Genomic DNA, 22,281 nt, shown 5'->3' with positions numbered 1-22,281 from the left:
TCACAGGTCCAGAGCAGTGGCTCATAGATTATTCCCAGGGGGAGAGGCAGGAATTAGAACAAAGAGCTCTCCTAAGAGGACAGACTTTATTTTGAACAGAGTACAGGGAAGTTCAAGCCTAACGGTGTTGTCAAAAACAATGGAGATTTTAGAGGTAAGTGATTACAATGAAGCTGGCAGAGTTAGAATTTTAACAGCACCTGGGGAAGAAAAAGCTAAGAAGAACACTTCTGAGGTCAGAAAAACACCTAAGACTGGCTTCAAAGACAAGAGAACCCAAATCTAATTAGATCAGACTAGAGTAACTTATGTCTGGGGAACTGTCAGAAAAATAAAAATAGAGCAATTAGCCTGCAATCAGTAGAGGCTAACAGCTGGGTGAGATACCACAGAGGCAGGCTTAATAGGGAAAGCAGGAAAAGAAGCACTCAAAGAGAGCTATGCCATTTCAGGATGACTATGTGCATGCCCAAGGCTGTTTCCTCTGAGAAGTGACATTAGAGGCCCCACACTGTAGGAGAAATAGACTTCAAAGAAAAAGTCTAGCCAAGTCACTAAACAAATAAATGAGTAGACAACAAACCTTGGGGGTTGGGAATCAGTACCCAGAGTTTCTACAACATATTATCTAAAATGTCCAATTTTCAAAAAAAAAATACGATATGTAAAGAAACATGAAAGTGTGGTCCATACATGGGAAAAATAACAGAATTAGACACTTACTTGGGGAGGAGGAGCTCAGCTGTTGGACTCAACAATGGAATGAAATTAGAAATCAGTAACAGGAGGAAAACTTATGGGGTGAGGAGTGCATAGCAGGAAATTTATAGCAGAAACACCAACATAAAAGAGAAGGAAAATGTTATGCACTGAATTGAGTCCCCACAAATTCGTATACTGTAGCCCTAATCCTGAATGTGACATTATTTGGAGATAAGGCCTTTGGGAGGTTATTAGGTTTAGATGAGGCCATGAAGGCTTATGAAGGCATTAGTGCCCTAAGAGACACCAGAGAGCTCTCTCCCTGTCTTACTTCCAGCCATGTGAGGACACGGTGAAAAGTCACCATCTGCAAACTGGGAAGAAAGTTCCCAGCACAACCCTAACCCAACCATGCAGGCAGGCATAATCCAGAACTGTCAAAAAATAAATTTCTGTTGTTTAAGCCACCCAGTCTATGGTGATTTTTCACAATAGCCTAAGTGGAGACAAAAGACCCAATTAGTAACCTAACTTTCCACCTTAAGAAACTGTAAAAATAAGAACAAACTAAATTCAAAGCTAACAGAAGAAAGTAGATAATAAAGATTAGAGCAGAAAAAAAATACAGATCAGAAAAACAATAGAGAAAATCAATGAAACCAAAAATAGGTTTGAAAAGAGCAACAAAATTGACAAATCTTTGCATAAGAAAAAGAGATCAAGAAAAAGAGAATACTCAAATTACTAAAATCATCACTACGAACTTCACAGAAATGAAAGGGATCCTAAGAGAATACTATGAACAAGAGTATGTCAACATATCATATAACTTAAATAAAATGGATAAATTCCTAGAAAGACACAAACCACCAAAACAGACTCAAGAAGAGAATATTTATCTGAATAGAGCTACAACAAATAAAGAGATTGAATGAGTAATTTTTATGTATTGATTGATTGATTGATTGATTGTCTGTTGTCTTTTTAGGGCTGCACCTGTGGCATACGGAGGTTCCCAGGCTAGGGGCTGAATCGGAGCTGTTGCTGCCGGCCTATGCCAGAGGCACAGCAATGCCAGATCCGAGCAGTGTCTGCAACCTATACAACAGCTCACAGCAATGCCGGATCCTTAACCTAATGAGCGAGGTCAGGGATTGAATCCGCAACCTCATGGTTCCTAGTCGGATTTGTTTCCGCTGCACCATGACAGGAACTCCCCAGAATCAGTAATTTTAAAATTTTGCACAAAGGGAGCCCAGGCACAGATGGCTTCAAGGGTAAACTCTACCTTCTCAAACATTTCAAGAAGAATTAATACCAATTTTCACAAATTCTTAGAAAAATAGAAGAAGGAACATTCTCAGCTCATCCTATGAGGTCAGTATTATTCTGGTATCAAAACCAGATAAAGGCATCACAAGAAAACCATAAATCATCATCCCTTAAGAATTCGGACATAAACAGTCCTCAATGAAGTACTGGCAGAGTTAATTCACCAATATGTAAAAAGGATTATATATCATGATGAAGTGGCATTTGTTTCAGAAATGCAAGGTTGCTTTAATATCCAAAAATCAATTATTATAATGTACTATATTAACAGAATAAAGGACAAAAACAATATGATCATATCAATAGATGCAAAAAAGCACCTGACAATATCCAACACTCTTTCATGATAATTCAACAAACAGAAAGGAACTTCCTGAACCTGATAAATGGCATTATGAAAGAACCACAGCTAATATTACATGTAATTGTGAAAATCTCCCTAAGATCAGGAATAAGACAAGGATGTCCATTCTTGCTACTTTTATTCAACACTGTACTGGAGGTTCTAGCCAGGACATCAGGCAGGAGAAAGAAATGAAAGGTATTCAGATTGGAAAGGAAGAATTAAAATTCTATTTTCAGACAGCATGATCCTACATACAGAAAATCATAAAGAACTGTTAGGACTAATAAATGAGTTCAACAAGGTTGTATAAGATCAATATACAGGAGTTCCCGTCGTGGCGCAGTGGTTAGCGAATCCGACTAGGAACCATGAGGTTGCGGGTTCGGTCCCTGCCCTTGCTCAGTGGGTTAACGATCCGGCGTTGCCATGAGCTGTGGTGTAGGTTGCAGACGCGGCTCGGATCCCGCGTTGCTGTGGCTCTGGCATAGGCCGGTGGCTACAGCTCCGATTCGACCCCTAGCCCAGGAATCTCCATATGCCGTGGGAGCAAAAAAAAAAAGATCAATATACAAAAATCAAGCGTATTATTATACATGAGCAATCAAACAATCTAAGAATGGAAAATTCCATTTAAAATAGCATAAAAAAACAACTTGGGAACAAAGCAAGAAAAATTTTGGAAGATATATACTATTAAAAATAAATTATTCTGATACTCATCAAAAATGGCAGACTTTATTCAAGACTATTGCAATGGGGGTCAAGGCTATCGCAATAGGGGAAAGAGACTGAGCTCAACTCTGAATATAACAAGTACAAGCTGGTATCATAGTGGCATAAGACATTCCTTCTTTTTGCCCCCCCTTTTAAACAACTAGTTAGACATCCATCCATGAACAAAAGTGTCTCTACAGGAGTTCTGGGATCCGGCACCATATGCCAAGGGACCTGGGAGGAGTCTCATCCACCTATGCATCAGTAACAGGCAGACAGACTATGGTATAAGCTGTGGAATCAGCAGGACCAGTGAACCACCCCAACCCCTCTTGGTCATGATCAGAGAAAACCTGAAGAGTGCTGACTTGGGCAGGCACCCAAGGACAAGAGATAATTTGTAGAAATCCAGATTTGCTGAGAGGAGATTTCAACATGCCACTGGAGCAAAAAACAAAACAAAACAAATTTGAGGCTGGACTGCCATGACTGGGGGAAGGGAGAAGGGGAAGGGAGAAGATCAGAAAAGAAGCAGGTAAGACTATCAAACAATATTAAAAGGATGTGGTTCCTGATGACCTTGTTCAGGATTTCAGCAGAAAGTCCATCGACAAGCTTGTGAGAAACCCTCACCTGATAATCCTGTCATCAGTCCCACAGTCACCCTCAATGCCTAGAGTGCAAAAGCCACACTTCCCCCTTCTCTATGGCCAGCTCCTTAAACATGCTCCTGAGTTCACTGACATGAGCAAACTCCAGTAAAAGGAGACCTCTCACAGTATCAGACCAGGGCCTGTGGGCAATGGAAAAAAGGCCCATAAACTTGAGCTGTAAAGTTATCTTCTGAAAAATAAAAGTTTCCAGCACGTAGCCTGGTGAGCTATAAAACCAGAGAAGACATAAAAGCTTAATAATTATGCCACAAGAGGGAGCAAGACACATGGAGCAGGTATATACGAGGTCAGAAAAACCCCAGATATAACACAACTTATAAACAGCATTTCCCTTCTGAAGGCAACTAGTAAAGATCTGAGGAGGTGTATGTGAGAGCAGCAATACAAAACTCCAAAGAACATGAAGAAACAAGGGACCATATCATCACCAAAAGGTAACAATTATCCACCAATAAACAAAACCAAAGAAATGAAATTTTGTGATCTAGCTGATAAAGATTTCAAAATGGCAGTTTTGAGGAAACCAAAAGAGCAACAAGAAAACACATAAAGACAATTTTTAAAAAATCAGGAAAATACCACATGAACAAAATCTAAAATTTAACAAAGAGACAGAAATAATGGAAATGAACCCAACAGAAATTCTGGAGTTGAAGAATTCAATGAATGAAATGAAAAATGCAATAGAAATCATCTATCTCAAGTAGACTGAGTGAAAGATAAAATAGATGAGCTAGAGGATAGAAACTTTGAAATAATCCAATCATACAATAACAAAAAATAATGAAAAGAGTAAAGAAAGGACTTTATCAAACATACAAATATTAGAGTAACTGGGGTTCCAAATGGAAAAGACAGGGATAAAAGGCAGAAAGTTTATTAAAGAAATAATAGCTAAGAACCTCTCAAACTTGAGACTTGGATATCCAAACTTATGAAGCTAATAAATCACCCTATTATCCGAATGCAAAGACTGTCTTAAGATAAATCATGACGAAAATGTCAAAAATCACAGTTTAATTCCTAAAAGCAACCAGAAAAAAAAAAAGATTGTGACCTAAAAAAGAACCCTCATTAGGTTACCAGCAGTTTTCTCAGCAGAAACCCTAAATGCCAGGAGTAGAATGACATATTCAAAATGTTGAAAGGAAAAAAACAGTAGCCAAGAATACCCTATATGGCAAAGTTATCCTTCACATATAAAAGAGAAATAAAGATACTCCCCGACAAAAGCTGAGGGAGTTCATTGGCACCAGACCTACAATGCAAGAAATGCTCAAAGGAAAAGATGCTAATTAGTAATATGAAAACATATGAAAGTATATAATACACTGGTAAAAGAAAATATGCAGATTTACAAAACTCTAATTCTGTAATAGGGTAGTATGTTAAACACTTAACTATAGTATAAAGGTTAAAGCAAAAAAGTATTAAAAATAACTACAGCTACTATAGTTTGTTAATGAATGCACAATATAAAAAGAGGTCAAGTGTGATATCAAAAATATAAGAGGGAGAGTAAATGGGTAGAGCTTTTGTATGCAATTAAATTTAAGTTTCTATCAGCCTAAAATGGACTATTTTATCTATAAAGATGTTTTATGTAAGCCCAATGGAAACCACAAAGCAAAAATCTATAGTAGATTTGCAAAAGACAAAAAAAAGGGGGAAATAGAGGACACAACCACAGAAAATCATCAATTTTAAAAGGTAGGCAGAAACAGATGAAAAAAGAACAATAAAACTATAAAACAGACAGAAAGCATAATTATATGGAATTAGTAAGTCCTCACATACCAATAATTACTCAAACTGTAAATGGATTGAATTCACCAAAGAAAAGGTACCAAGTGTTGGAAAGATAAAAACAAGACCCAACTACATACTGCCTACAAGAGACTGACTTCAGACTGAAGTACACACACGGGATCAAAGTGAAAGGATGGACCAAGACATTCCATGCAAGCGGTAATCCGAATAAAGTGGGGATAACTATACCTATACCACACAAAATAAGCCTGCATACCAAAAATGGTAACACGAGATAAATAAGGTCATTATAAAATACTAAAGCAGTCAATTCATTAGGAAGATATAATAACCATAATGATATACTCACACAACATCAGAGCACCTAAATATCTTAGGGAAATACTAAGAGATCTGAAGGGATAAATAAATACAGTAATTTTAGGGGACTTCAATACCCCACTTTCAGCAATGGATAGATCATCCAGACAGAAAATCAGAAACAGAAACATTGGACTTGAACCATACATTAGACCAAGTGAACCTAAGAGACATATACAAAACATCCCATCAAACAGCAGCAGAATATGCATTCTTCTCAGGTGCACACAGAACACTCTCCAGGATAGATGTTATGACTCTAAAACTTGTGGGGTGCTACAAAAGCAGTCTGAAAGGGAAATTTATAGTGATATATGCATATATTAAGAAAATAGATCTCAAACAAAAAACACAACTTTACACTTCAAGAAACTGAAAAAGAACAAATTGAGCCCAAAGCTAACAGAAGAAAGGAAATAACAAATATCAGGGTCAGAATAACTGAAATAGAGATCAGAAAAACAACAGAAAATACCAATGAAACTAAGAGCTGGTTTTCTGAAAAGAAACAAACTGATAAACCTTTGGCTAGACTAAGAAAACAAGAGAGAAGGTCCAAAGAAATAAAATAAAATCAGAAATGAAATATGAGACATTACAACTGATAGCTCAGAAATACAAAGGAGCATAAGAGGCTACTATGAAAAGTTATATGCCAATAAACTGTATAACCTAGAATAAATGAATATATTCCTAGAAACATATAACCTACCAAGACTGAATCAGAAATAGAAACTCTGAACACTGCAATAATGAATAAGGAGACTGAATCAGTAATCAAAAGCCTCCCAATACTAAAAAGCCCAGTACCAAATAGCTTCACTGGTGAAATCTACCAAACATTTAAAGGAAAATTAATACCAACTCATCTCAAACTCTTCCAGAAAACTGAAGAGGAGGAAATACTTCCAAACTCATTTTATGAGGCCAGCATTACCCTGATACCAAAGCCAGATAAGGACACCATGAGAAAAGAAAACCAGACCAATATTCCTGATAAATTCTGCTGTAAAAATTCTTTAAAAAATTAGCAAATCGAATTCAACAACATAGCAAAACAATCAAACACCATGACCAAGTAGGATTCATCCCTGGGATGCAAGGATAGTTCAACATACACAAATCAATGCATATGATATACCACATTAACAGAATGAAAGATAAAAATGTATAATCACCTCAACAGATGCTGAACAGATATCTGACAAAACGCAGCATCATTTCATGATAAAACCCCTCAACAAATTGAATACTGAAAAAATTTACTTCAACATAATAAAGGCCATATATGTTAGACACATGGCATAACACCATACTCAATGTTGAAAGATTAAAAGCTTTTCCTCTAAGATCAGGGACAAGGAAGCCCACTCTCATCATTGGTATTCATAAAGTATTAGAAATCTTAGCTACAGCAATCAGGCAAGACAAAGAAATAAAAGCTGTCTAAATTGAAAAGGAAGACGTTCCCTCGTGGCTCAGTGTGTTAAGGATCTGGCATTGTCACTGCAGTGGCTTTTTGTTGCCACTGTGGCGCAGGTTTGATTTCTGCCACAGTGGGAACTCCCACATGCTCCAAACGTGACCAAAACGAAACAAAAAATAAAATAAATTGGAAAGGAAGAAGTAAAATTGCCATTATTTACAGATAATATACTATACATAGAAAAATCATAAAGATTCAACCAAAAAACTGTTAAACTAACCAACAAATTCAGTCAATTTGTAAGATATAAAACCAACATACAGAAATCAACTGCTCCTATATAGCAACGAAATATTTTTTAAAAGTAATAAAGAAAACTATCACGATGACAATACTATCAAAAATAATACAATATTTAGGAATAAATTCAAACAAGGAAGTGAAAGATCTGTGTGACAAAAACTATAAGACTTTGATGAAGGAAACTGAAGAAGACATAAACAAATGGAAATATATCCCATGTTCATGGATCAGAAGAATTAATATTGTTAAAATTTTAAAAAGCCATCTATAGATTCAATACAACATCTATAAAAATTTCAATGGCATTCTTTCACAGAAATAGAAAAAAACAGTCCTAAAATGTGTATGGAACCACAAAAGACCCCAAATAGCCAAAGCAATCCTGAGAAAGAAGAACAAGACCAAAAGCATTACACTTTCTGATTTCAAATTATACTATAAAACTACAGTATTAAATTGCATTGCTGGCAAAAATAGATACATGGACCAATGGAACAAAATAGAGAGACCAGAAATAAACCCCCATATATATGGTCAATTAAGATTTGACAAGGTAGTCAAGAACACTCAACAGGGAAAGGATAGGCTCTTCAACAAATGGTCTTTGGAAAACCACATGCAGAAAATTGAAACTGAACCCCTATATACATCACTTGAAAATTAACTTCAAATGGATTAAAGACTTAAATGTAAAACTTGAAACCAATAAACACTCAGAAGGAAATATAGGAAAGAAAGTTCCTGACATTTGTCTTTGCAATGATATGTAGGATATGACAACAAACGCACAGGCAACAAAAGCAAAAGTCAACAAGTTGGACTACAGCAAACTAAAAGCTTCTGCACAGGAAAAGAAACAATCAACAAAATGAAAATGAAACCTACAGAATGGCAGAAAATATTTACAAACCATATACTAGATATGGGATTATCATCCAGAATATATAAAGAGTTCATCTAACTCAATAACAAAAACCAAACAATCTGATTAAAAATGGGCATTGGAACTGAATGGAATTTTTCCAAAGAAGATATACAAATGGCCAGTATGTACCTGAAAAGATACTCAACATCACTGATCATAAGGAACATGCAAATAAAAACCACAATGAGATATTAACCTCTTACCACTTAGAATTGCCATCATCAAAAAGACAAGAGATAGTGTTGGTGAGCATATGGAGAAAAGGGAACTGTTATGCACTCCTGATGGGAATGTAAATTGGTTCAATCACTATAAAAAGCAGAATGGTGGTTCCACAAAAAATTAAAAATACACTACCACATGATCAAGCAATTCCATTTTTGGGCACATACCTAAAGGAAATGAAAGGAGAATACTGAAAGAACATATGTACTCCCATGTTTACTGCAGCATTACTCACAACAGTAAAGATATGGAAACAAGCTAAGTATCCATCAACGGATGAATGGATAAAGAAGATTAGATGAGATAGATAGATAGATAGATAGATAGATAGATAGATAGATAGATAGATATGGAATACTACTGAGAGATGAGAAAGATGTAAATCTTGTCATTTGCAACAACATGGATAGGTCTTGAGGGCACCATGGCTCAGTGAGATAAGCCAGTCAGAAAAAGACAAATACTATATGACATTACTTATATGTGGAATCAAAAAATGTAGACCTTGTAGAACCAGAGTAGAATGGTGGTTACCGAGGGCTGGGAGGTAGAGGGATTGTGAAAGGCTACAAACTTGCAACTGGAAGATTAATAAATTCTAGAAATCTAATGTGCAGCAAACTAATTATAGTCAAAAACTACTATATATTTCAAAATACCTCAATTTTACACAAAATTTTACACAACTGCATTTCTATGAAATGCCCAGAACAAGCAAATCTATACAGAGAGAAAGATTAATTGTTGCTTAGGTCTGGAGGTTGAGGGGAAAAGAGGAGTGACTATAAATGTATATAGAATTTCTTTGGGGGGTAATGTTGACTGTGGTGATGCACACACAATTCATGGATATTATAAAAACTACTGGATTGCATACTTTAAATGGGTGAATTGTATGGTATATGAATTATATCTCTTAATAAAGCTGTTTATTTTATAAAAAGTATATGAATTATATCTCAATACAGCTGTTTATAAAAAGTATGTGAATTATATCTCAATAAAGCTGTTTATTGTATAAAAAGTCAAAAGAGATGACTAGAAATGTTTTTGCTACATTTTTAATTTGCTATTTCTGTAATTCTAAAAATAAGTCATTTAAGAGGAGTTGATTTAAAAGGTTCATTTCTGGAACTTTATTCATCTGCAATAAATAATATTGTAGTAGTTGGCTGCTTCCACTTTCAGGCAAAAGAAATATTTTTGGTGACCAAAACGAGAGAAAAATATTAGAAGTTTTTCAATAAGTTCTCTAGTCTGCATCTAGACACATCATTAAGATGAAAATCAATAAAAGGAACTCACTTCAAATAACAAAGAGACATACATATTAAAAATGAAAAGATGTTTCCAGCTTTTGATTACTAATCCCACTTTTGGGAACTCATCTCAAGAAAATAAGAAAAATAGGTGCAAAAACATTCATAATAGTACTATTACTATGACACAAACCTCTAAATCAGTGTTACCTAAGAGTGTGTGCTACTGCTCAAATGAGCTTCCAAGTACACTATTCAATTCAATTGACATTTTCATAGCAAGATGCTCTCAATGAAAAAAGCTCAGCATTCATTTATATTCTGGAGCAAGCTCCTTATCTGGTTATAAAACAGCACTCTTGAGTAATACTGCTCTTGAGAACCAGTGACAAAAATAAGGATATAATTGGTAACGTGATATAACTCAAGAAATACTATATGAGCATAAAGTAGACTAACAACAGCTAACAATCATTCAGCTCTTACTATACACCAGGCACTGTACGAAGGAAGTGTTTTACATATATCACTTCTTTTATCCTGGTAACCTTAGGCTCTATTATCTCCTTGTTACAGATTAAGGAATAAAAGTCAGAAGGGTTAGAGGATTGATCAAGGCCTAACGGCAGGAAGGACGTGAAATCAGGACTCAAACTCAGGCATGTAAGACTCCAAATCTTGATTATTATATTGTCTCCACAAAACTGAATGATTTTTGATTGGGTATACATGTGAATAAAAATTAAAGGAACGAAAATGGAAACAGATCTTTGGGACGGTGCGACAAAGAGTAAATTTTTAAAATGTCTTTTCATAATTTTAACTGTTCAAATAATAAATGTAAAAGTAATTCAAACAGTAAATTCAAAATTATAAGTAAATAGATATTTATGAAATTATGTCTCAGTTAAATATTTTGTAAAGCATTTATATACTCATTTTAGTTCAATTTTATAAAAGAATTTATTGTCTGCAAGACATTCCTCTTAGAAGATATATTTAAGAGTGGTTCTACGACTTGAGTATAACTGAAGGATGTGTGAAAACATAGATTGCTGGGCCTCACCACAAGAGTTTCTGACTCAACAGGCCTGGTGTGTGGCCTGAAAATTTGCATTTCTGACAGGTTCCCAGAGGATTCTGATGCTGCTGGCCCAGGGACTACATTGTGAGAACCAGTGCTTTTAAAATATTAGTATCATCCTAAATCTAAATACCATTGTTATAATCAATTAAATCATAAACTTTGATGCATTACTCCAGATTAATGTGCTAAATAGGTTCTTGACAAAACACAGGCCAATGGAATCTACATTATAGTTCATTCTTTTTTTTCTTTCTATGGCTACACCTGTGGCATATGGAAGTTCCCAGGCTAAGGGTCAAATCAGAGCTGCAGCTGCTGGCCTATGCCATGGCCACAGCAACACTGGATCCGAGCCACACCTGCGACCTATGCTGCAGCTTGCAGCAATGCCGTATCTCCAACCCACCGAGCCACGATGGAAACTCCTATATTTCATTCTTTTCAAGAATACAACAGTCAGGTTTGGGGTCCAATTCTTTCTCTCAGTCAAGAGCTACAAACTTTCTAAGGAGGTCAAAATAGCTATACTTTAAGTATCTAAACTGATAATATCAGCTATCTGGGTATTTCCAGCCAAAACTGACTCAATTATTCTAAACTGCCGAACTGTTTAAGGGTCTCAGGAATTAGCCTTGCTAAGCAAACAAATTTAGAATGAAGAATAGTTAGAAGTGCTAAAAAGAAATCATTCATACAGCAGCCAGGATTACAGATAAGTAATATCTGTATCTCAGCTGACAGCTTCCAATAGTAAGAATAAGGAAATGCTGTTTCAGCCTCTCTAGAATAATTTGACCCCAATCAAGTAATCTATTATTATTTTTGCCCACATGTGTTATGCAGACTATGCCATGAAACATACCTATGTTTCTGACCATGATTCCTTTCAGTTCATCCACTTGAGCTTGAGTCTCCATCACTTTGTCTAGGCCCTTATTCTCGGAGTGATGCTTCTATTAAAACAAAACAAAACAAAACAAAAACGGTTTAACTTCTAATACCCAGACATTATTTACAATATGAAAACAAAAAGAAGAGGAATGACATTGAGGAATGGTGTAAAATTGTCTTTATTGACACAAAAGATAGACGTCACATCATTCAAAAATTGATAACAGACCTAGGAAAAAATATAGGCAAGCATAAAAATTGCTAACATGTAATATAAGTGTTATAGTATAAAGAGATCTCCTTATTTTAAATGAAATAAATACCTGATACTAGTGAGGCAGAAATAGGGTGTTATATATAATCGATGCTCAGACAAGGAAGAAAAATGACTATAGCTGGTGGCAGGGGGAACAGGACAGGGAAAGGGCACCCTAGATTTCCCCCCATTTCTTAGATATAATGAGGCAGGGGCTGGCCAAGCTTCTGAGCATCTATTCTTGTATCTGTTTGGAACAGAGTATGCATCCTATATTCATTGGATTCTTACAGAATCTAGAAATGTAAGACACCAATGACAGTGTTTGCTTTTTAGGGCCACACCCACGGCATGTGGAAGTTCTCAGGCTAGTGGTCAAATCAGAGCTGCAGTTGCCGGCCTGTGCCACAGCCACAGCAATGCAGGATCTGAGCCACATCTGCAACCTACACCACAGCTCACAGCAACGGCGGATCCTTAACCCACTAACCCACTGAGTGAGGCCAGGGATCAAACCTGCATCTTCATGGATACTAATCAGGTTTGTAACCACTGAGCTACATGGGGGACTCCCTATTTTTAAATTATTATCTATAGCAAACAATTATGGACTGATTAATACACAATATTCCAGTTACTTTACTGTGCTAAATGCTTCAAATATGGGATATTATTTAATCCATGCAAAAACTGTGATAAAAATGCCATTATTATTATCTTCATTTATAATGAAGGATGTAGGCACAGATTTGTTTAGAAGTTCACATACAGATCTAGAGCAAAAGACATACAGGCTAAGTTAAAAGTTTTGCTGCCGGCTAACCATATTTACCTTTTTTTAACTCTTAGGATTTATTCTCTTAACTTTCAGATATATCATAAGGCACTGTTAATTGTACTTATTATGTAGTACATTACATACCTAGTACTTATAACTGGAAGCTTGTACTTTCTGACTGCTTTCATCCAATTTCCCTTACCCAAAACCTTGCCTCTGGTAACCACAAATCTGATCTTTTTTTTTTTTTTTAATTTTATGGCTGCACCCATGGCATATGGAAGTTCCCCATTCAGAGACTGAGTCCAAGCCACAGCTGCAACCTATGCCACAGCTGCAGCAACGCTGGATCCCTTAACCCACTGCGCCAGGCCAGGGATCAAACCTGAGCCCCCAGAGCAACCCGAGGTGCTGTAGTTGGATTCTTAACCCACTGCACCACAATGGGAACTCCCTGATCTCTTTCTCTATGAGGTTGTTTTTGAAATATAATTGACCTATAACACAATGTTAGTTCCTGTTACACTAGTGATTGGATATTTCTATACATTTCAAAACAACAGTTATTATGTCATAATTCAAATATAGTACATAGTTATAACTCTATTCCCAACATTGCATGTTTCATACCTGTGACTCATTTATATTGCAACTAGAAGTTTGTAACTTTTAAAATCCTTCACCTACTTCTTTCCTACCCCCAACCCTCATCCCTCTGGCAACCATGTATTTATTCATCTATAACTCTGTTCATTTTTGCTATGTTTGTTCATTTGTTTTATTTTTTAGATTCTACATATAAGTAAAATCACAGCATTTGTCTTTTTCTGAGTTATTTTACTAAGCATGATACCCTCTAGATCCATCCATGCAGTTGCAAATGACAATGGAGTAATATTCCATTGTTTATACATATATATGTATGTGTGTATGTACATACACACACACATCTTCTTTATCCATTCATCCATTGATGGACATTTGTGTTGCTTCCATATCTTGGCTATTGTAAATAATCATGCAATTAACATAGTGGGTACATGTATCTTTTCTAATTAGTGCTTTCATTTTTCTTTGGATAAATACTCAGGGGTGGAATTTCTTATGATATGGTAGCGCTATTTTTAATTTTTAGAGGAAACTTCATATTGTTTTCCATAAGGACTGCACCCATTTACATTCCCACCAACAGTGCACAAGGGCTCCCTATTCTCCACATCCTCACCAATACTTGCTATTTATTGTCTTTTTTATAATACCATTCTGACAAGTGTGAGATGATATCTCATTGTGGTTTAGATTTCCTTGATGATTAGCAATGTTGAACATCTTATCATGTGCCTGTTGGCCATCTGTACATCTTCTTTCGAAAGCTATCTATTCAGCTCCTCTACTCACTTTTTAATAGGTTTGTTTTTCAGATGTTGAAGTTATATCAGTTCTTTGTATATTTTGGATATTAACCCCTTATTAGATATATTGTTTGCATACATGTTCTCCCATTTCATCAGCAGCCTTTTCATTTTAAGCTACTGTAAAAGCTTTTCAGTTTGATGTAGTCCCATTTATTTTCACTTTTGTTTTCCCTGCTTGAGGAGACATATCCAAAAAAAAATTATTAAAACTGATGTCAAAGAGCACATTGCCTTTGTTTTCTCCTAGAGGATTTATGGTTTTAGATCTTGCAATTAAGTCTTTAATTGTTTTTGTTTTTTTGTTTTTTCTTTTTAGGGCCGCACCCACGACATAAGGAAGTTTCCAGGCTAAGGGTTGAATCGGAGCTGCAGCTGCCAGCCTACACCACAGCCACAGCAACATGGGACCTGAGCTGCGTCTGCAGCCTACACCATAGCTCATGGCAATGCCAGATTCTTAACCCACCGAGCGAGGCCAGGGATCAAACCCGTGTCCTCATGGATCCTAGTCGGGTTTGTTACCACTGAGCCACAATGGGAACTCCTTTAATTAATTTTGAATTTATTTTTGTGCATGATGTGAGAAAGTAGTCCAATTTGATTCTTTTACATGTAGCTGACCAGTTCCCAATGCCGTTTACTGAAGAGGCTCTTTTTTTCCCACTGTATATTCCTGCCTCTTTTGGCATAGATTAAATGAGCATAGGTGCAGGGGTTTATCTCTGGGCTTTCTATCCTGTTCTATTAATCTATATTTCTGTTTTGGCGCCAATACCATACTGTTTTGATAACTGCAGATTTATACTATTGTCTGAAGTCAGAGAGCCTGATTCCTCTAGTTCCAGTTTTCTTTCTCAAGAGTGCTTTGGCTATTGGAGGTTTTTTGTGTTTCCATATAAATTTAAGAAATTTTGCTCTAGTTCTGTGAATCATGCCATTGGTAGTTTAACAGGGATTGCACTGAATCTGTAGATTGCCTTGGGCAGTAGAGCAATTTTGACAATATTGATTCTTCCAATCCAAGAACTTGGTATATCTTTCCTTCTGTTTGTGTCATCTTTGATTTCTTTCGTCAGCATCTTGTAGTTCTCATAGTACAGGTCTTTTGCCTCTTTAGGTAGTTTTATTCCTAGATAGTTTGTTCTCTTGCCTGGTGATTTTATGAGTGTCTTTAGTGTCATGTTTGGATTCCTTTCCCTTTTATGTGTATCTAGTATAGATTTTTGGTTTGTGGTTACCGCAAGGTTTATATGTGGCAATTTTTATATAAACATATGTATTTATCTTAAATTTTTCATCTCCTAAGTTCAAATGCATTTTAACAACCCTGCATTTTTACTCCCCACATTTAGTGTTTTGATGTCGTATTTTCATCTTTTTCTTTTGTATATCCCTTATTGTTGACATAGGTGGTTTTACTCCTTTTTCTTTTAATCTTCCTACAAGCTTTATATGTGGCTGATTTACTACCTTTACTGTATATTTGCCTTTGCCAATCATATTTTCCTTCCATAATTTTCGTACTTCTTCTTGTGGCCTTTTCTTTTTTGCTTGGAGAATCCCCTTTATCATTTCCTATAAAGCTGGTTTTGCAGTGCTGAACTCTTAGCTTTTTGGGGTAGCAGTATTTGGAAGTTTCAGCAGGGATCGAACCTGAGCCACAGGAGCAACCAGAGCCACAGCAATGACAATGCTGGATCCTTAACCTACTGAGCCACCAGGGAACTCCTGAACTCTTAGCATTTGCATGTGTGTAAAACATTTGATTTTTCCATCAAATATGAATTAAAATTTTGCTGAGGATTCTTGGTTATACGTTTTTTTTTTTCTTCATCACTTTAAATATATCATGCCACTCACTTCTGGTCTGCAGGGTTTCTGCTGAAAAGTCAGTTGATAGTGGGCCCTGTACATAACAGTTTAGTTTTCCCTAACTGCTTTAAACATTCTGTCTTTAATTGTTACCACTTTAATTACAATGTGTCTTGGTGTGGCCCTCTTTGGGTTGATCCAGTTTGGGACTCTGTGCTTCCTAGACCTGGATGTCTCTTTCTTTTCCCAGGTTAAGAAAGTTTTCAGCTCTTACGTTTTCAAATATGTTCTCTGCCCCTCTCTCTTTTTCTTCTACTTCTGGGACCCATATCATGAAAATGTTAGTACATGTGATGCTGTTTCAGAGGTTTCTTAAACTGTCCTTGTTTCTTTCCACTCTTTTCTTGTCTTCCAGCTCACTGATCCATTCTTCTGTATTATTCAATCCACTGCTGATTCCTTCTAGTGTATTTTTTATTTTAGTTATTGTATTCTTCAATAACTAAAGAATACTGTCTTCTGTTTGGTCATTTTTATATTTTCTAACTCTTGGCTAAAATTTCTAACTTCTCACTCTGTTTATCCAATCATTTACTGGGTTCTTTGATTACCTTTGTGATCACTACCTTGAGCTCTTTATTGGGTACACTGCTTATCTCTACTTCACTTAGCTCTTCTTCTGGGATTTATCTTGTTCCTTCATTTGGAGCATGTTTCTCTGCCTCCTCATTTTGCCTAATTTCCTTTTTTAATTTTTATGTACTTGGTAAGTTGGTTACATTTCCCAACCTTGAAGAATGGTCTTTTCTAGGAGACATCCTATGAGCCCCAGCAGTGTACTTCTCTGGTCACCAGAGCTAAATGCTCCAGGAATGCCTCCTACATGGGCTGTGTGGGTGTCTCCTATTATAGCTGGCTGACTACTGTGAACAGCCTGGTAGGCATAGCTGGTCCCTGCTCTGGTTGATTGCCAGACCCTGCCTTGTGCAGAAGCTACCAGCTGCTGATGGGCACGGCTGGGTCACAAGGCAGCTGGCTATAGAGCCCAAGGAATTCCAGGGTCTCTGGGGGTCCTGAAGCTAGTACTGGCCTGCTGGTGGGTGGAGCTAGTTTCTGACATGGCTGGCTGGAGAGTCTGGGGTGTCTCAAAGCTGGTGTTTGGCTACTGGTGGGTGAGGTCAGATCCTAGGGTGGCTGGCTGAGGGATGCAAGGTGTCCCACAGCTGGTGTTGGCCTACTGGTGGGCAGGGCCAGTTCCCAGGGGGTCCTGGAGGTCTCTGGCCATAGGGCCTGGGTATCTAGAACTGGTACTGGCATGCTAGTCAGTAGGGCCAAGGCCCAGGAGATGCCATGGTTACTGCTAGCTCAGTGGTAGGCAGAAGGTCTCCTGGGGTCTCTGGCTGCAGGACTCTGGAGGTACCAGTGTTGATGTGTCAGCCTACTCATGAGTAGAGCTAGGGCCCAGAGGTTCTGGGGCTGGTACCTGCCCACTGGTGGGTGAGGCTGGTCCTAGGGCTAATGCTGGCCTATAGCTGGATGGAGGTAGGTCCCAGGGCCTCTGGCCACAGGGCCTGGGGGTTCCAGGCCTAGTGCAGGGACACTGGTGTACAGGGCCAGGTCCTGGGCCCTCTGTTGGGCAGGGCCAGGTCCTGGAGTGTCTCTAGGCTCAGGGGCTCCTAAGGCAGCCAGCCCGCTGATGAGTGGGGCTGTGTCTGTGCCCACAGTTGCTTTGTTTAAGGTGTCCCAGTATTGGTGTGGACAGGCTGGTGGGTAGGGCAAGGTCCTGTCAATATGCTAGAGGGAAGATTCCAAAATGTTCCTTGCCAACACCAGTGTCCTTGTGGTAGATTGGACTCCCCCAAATAGCTGCCACCAGAATCTATGTCCCCAGGGTTAGCTCCAGCAGCCTCCTGCCTCTCTGGGAGACACTGTAAGATCAATCAGCAGGTAAGTCTGATCCAGGCTTCTTTCAAATGACTGCTTCTGCCCTGGGTTCCATGGCATGTGAGATCTTTGTGAGCACCCTTTAAGAGCAGATTCTCTATTTCCGCCAGCTCCCTGGCTCTCCTCAAAGCAAGCACCACTGGCCTTCAAAGCCAAATGTTTTGGCGGTTTGTCTTCCTGGTGCAGGACCCCTGGGCTGGGGAGCCTTAAGTGGGGCTCAGAACCCTCACTCCTTGGGCAGAACCTCTACCATTGTAATTACCCTCCCGTTGGTGGGTGGCCCACATGGGTATGGGTCTTGATTATACTGCCATCTCCACCCTTCCTACTGGTCTCATTGTGCTTCCCTCTTTATATCTTTAGCTGTAGAAGATCTTTTCTGTTAGTCTTCTGGTCTTTCTCAGCAATAGTTGCTCTGGAAACAGTTGTAATTTATTGTGCCCATGGGAGCAAGTGAGCTTAGGGTCTTCCTACTCCGCCATCTTAGCCACCAACCTGATCTTACTATCTTTTTTTTTTTTTTTTTGCATTTTATGGCTGCACCTGCAGCATATGGAAGTTCCCAGGCTGGGGGTTGAATCGGAGCTACAGCTGCCGGCCTACACCACAGCCACAGCAATTCGGGATCCAAGCCATGTCTGCAACCTACACCACAGCTCTGGCAACACCGGATCCCCAATCCACTGAGCAACGACAGGGATTGAACCTACATTCTTACGGATACTAGTTGGATTCATTTCCACTGCACCGCAACAGGAACTCTCTGACCTTACTTACTTTCAAATGTGCATCAGTATATATTTTGTTGGTGATGTCTTACATAGTTTGACATATATGAATGTTTCCTAATGAAAATATGAAACAAACCAACTGATTGAATAATAATGATTTATAACTATTTAAAGGAACTTTATCCCCACAGGATGCATATTTAGAGATGTAATACTCATAAAGGGTATTAAAAAGAACACTCACAGGAGACATTAAAAGGAAAGTATTCAGTTACAGTAAGTCTCTTTTTTTCTCATTCACAACACCATCATAGATAAAAAGTTATGTCTCTGCACTCAAATAATTTCATGGATAAAAGGTAAGCATTTTTTAAGGTGTCAACATCATTAGGGAAATACATATCAAGACCACAATGAGATATTACACATCCACTAGAATAAATTAAATTAAAAATACAGACCATAACAAGTATTGGCAAGGATGCAGAAACATTGGAAATGCTAGTGGGAATGTAAATGGTACAACCACTTTGGAAAAAAGTTTGATGATAAATTATAAAATTAAACCATCATTCAGCATATGACCTAGCAATTCCATCCCTAGGTATTTATCAAAGAGAAATTAAAAACATGTCTGCACAAAGACTTGTATATGGATTTTGATAACAGCTTTGTTTGTGATAGCTGAAAACTGTAAAGTTATCCAGCAGCAGATAAATGGATAAATTGTAGTATATGCATACACTACTACTTAGCAAAAAAGGAAACTACTAATTTACACAACATCTTTGAATATCAAAAACCTTACACTAAGCAAGACAAGATACAAAAGAGTGTATATTATTCCATTCATAGGAAATTCTGGAAAAGACAAAACTAATCTATGGTGACAGAAAATAGAGCAGTGGTTGCCTCAGGCAGACTGTGGAGGAAGGAAATGACTGCAAAGGGACCTAGGGATCTTTTAGGGTCATGGAGATGTTTTGTATCTTGAAAACGGTAGTATTTCACAGGTCTATACATATGTACGACTTCACTAATATGACAATTAAGTATTCATACAGATGAACAGACTTTCAAATGACTAATTGAGCTATTCAAAAATTAAATTTTCCTCATGGGGGTGGGTAGAAGGTTAATATATATGTTAAGAGGCCATTTGGCATGTTGAGTAGATTTATACATTAAATGAGTAGTTGAAGTATATGATCTTTAATGTCCTTCCCAACCCTGAGATACTCTGACCACCATTTATAGAGAATATCACCAATTTTTAGCTTTCCATCCTTAATTTGTCCCATCTTGTTATATATATATTTTTTAAATCAGGGAAGTTTTCCTATTTGGCATATAATAACATAATCAGAAAAATACATTGCAGATCAGGGTCCCCTATATTCATGGTGTTTTATAAAGGAATAAGGAAGATATGACTCAAACACTATATCCTGAGAAAGATCTTACCAGTTGTGCAGCCAAGACACTTGAGAACTCACTATTCATGGCATATGGGAGTGCCGTCTGTGCTCTTGAACCATATGTAGTCTGGAACCTCTTCTTTATCTCATTCAGAAAGTTAAAGGCTCGTGAACGTTCAAAATCCTCAAAAGACATCAACACAAAGTCCACATTAAAAGTAAACAAAGATGATATGGATGATTAACAACCATAAGAAGAGCTAACATTTAGAGCAATGATTCTACAAGGAGGAAGCGACCTCATTTTATAGGTAAAGGAACAAAAACTCTGAAAAGGTAATTAACTTTCCAGTGGGGAAACAACTGGTAAATGAAAGAGCTCAGAGTCTAATCCAAATAAATTTGATTATTGCCAACTAAGATAACAGTATCTAGGTTAGCTTCTTGAGAGTAGGAATTGGGTTTTACTCCATCCATATCTTTCACAGGATCTATTAGAAAGCCCAGCACAAGAAGATGCTTAAGAAATCCATAATAATAGTAAAGTCTTTAAAACACAAAGATAATACTATTGATACAACATTTGAATTGATTTTTTAATAGTGCTGGTAAATACTCTTGTCTAGTCCCAGACAGTCAAAAAGTGTGTACGGGTGTGTAATATACATATATATATATCTCAAAAAAATACAGACTCAGCTCTGACCATCCCAAATTTAGTGTTATGTCTCATTCCAAGCACTTTCACATCAGTCATTTCAGATATAGCTGGATTTTTGAAATAATTTTAGAAGATACAATGAAACCAGGGAATAAAAATCACTGTGATAATCACTGTGGTTGACACTCATCCTCAATTCACCTAAAATGATTAGTCTAAGCCAAGGGTTCTTAAACTGGGCTCAAAAGTTCAAATTCAAGGGGCCTATGTACTTGGATAGAAAAAAAAAAATCTCATCATTATCTTCATCAATCTTTAACTTAAATTTTGATTGTGAATACAGCAACAAACCAGAGTAGTATTAAACAGTACCTGTGATTCTGTCACCAAGAGAAGTTTTTTTCCATATACCATCAATTACAGACATCTCTCAAAACATTGTTTATACTCACTGACACTTCAAAATTATTTTTATTTAGATCCATGACTAGATCTTGTTATTTAATGAATTTGTAAAGCAGCATATAATTACTAGATCAATATTTTAAATGTTTTGATTACTGTATTTCAATATAATTGGTTTTGTTTATAACCATGTATTTTATTTCATACATTTAAAAAAATTCTTGGAGGGGCCCTTGAGTGCCAAAGGGGTCTGTGACACAATAAACGGTAAGAACCCTGACCTATGGCAATCATGCCAATTTCACGTCAATTTAGAAATAAGTACATAACCTAGTCCTAGCCAGTAAGGCATGAAAAGAAGTCCACTATGAAAGTGGGGGCAGAGTAAAGAATGCTTCTGGGAAGTTTTCTTATTCCTACAATTAGAGACTTGAGAAGACACAACTCCTCTTTTCTGGACACAAATAAATAAACATGTGGCTCCATGCAACCATGAGAGGAACGTGTCCAGGAAGAAGCCAACATTACAACCGCAGAGAAGAGAAAGGGCATTTATAACATTAAATTATTGGGCATTTTGCATCTAGAACCTACAAATACTCAAAAAACAACCTACTCATGTGAACTATGGGCTTACAAAGATGATCATAATGCACTGTGATTTTGTTTTCCCAAAGTCCACATACATTAAAAAATTCACTAACAACTGATGGGAGGAGTGAAATGATCTATTTTATTTCAGATAAATAAATTTCGAGAGGATTTGATATCAAAGGATAATTATGAACATCAACTCTCACTACACAATAGGATAAATATAGAAGTTGTAAGAGGTTAAGCTAAAACT

At 37.2% G+C, this 22,281-nt stretch overlaps 1 protein-coding gene across 1 annotated transcript in view; it reads right to left on the bottom strand.

Annotated features, from left to right (window-relative positions):
- The window catches only part of VAMP7 (vesicle associated membrane protein 7), a 55,413-nt gene that overhangs the window by 17,614 nt on the left and 15,518 nt on the right, over positions 1-22,281 (bottom strand). Inside the window, exons 4-5 of the mRNA XM_047765165.1 lie at positions 20,415-20,552; positions 11,986-12,076 (exon numbers count right to left, since the gene is read on the bottom strand). Coding sequence (XP_047621121.1) covers positions 11,986-12,076; positions 20,415-20,552 — 229 coding nt within the window. The remainder of the gene's footprint in view (positions 1-11,985; positions 12,077-20,414; positions 20,553-22,281) is intronic.

This window comes from Phacochoerus africanus, chromosome X, assembly GCF_016906955.1.
Source record: "Phacochoerus africanus isolate WHEZ1 chromosome X, ROS_Pafr_v1, whole genome shotgun sequence".
NCBI lineage: Eukaryota > Metazoa > Chordata > Mammalia > Artiodactyla > Suidae > Phacochoerus > Phacochoerus africanus.
Note: the sequence above shows the minus strand (reverse complement) of the source record. Positions and strands in the feature narration are given on the sequence as shown.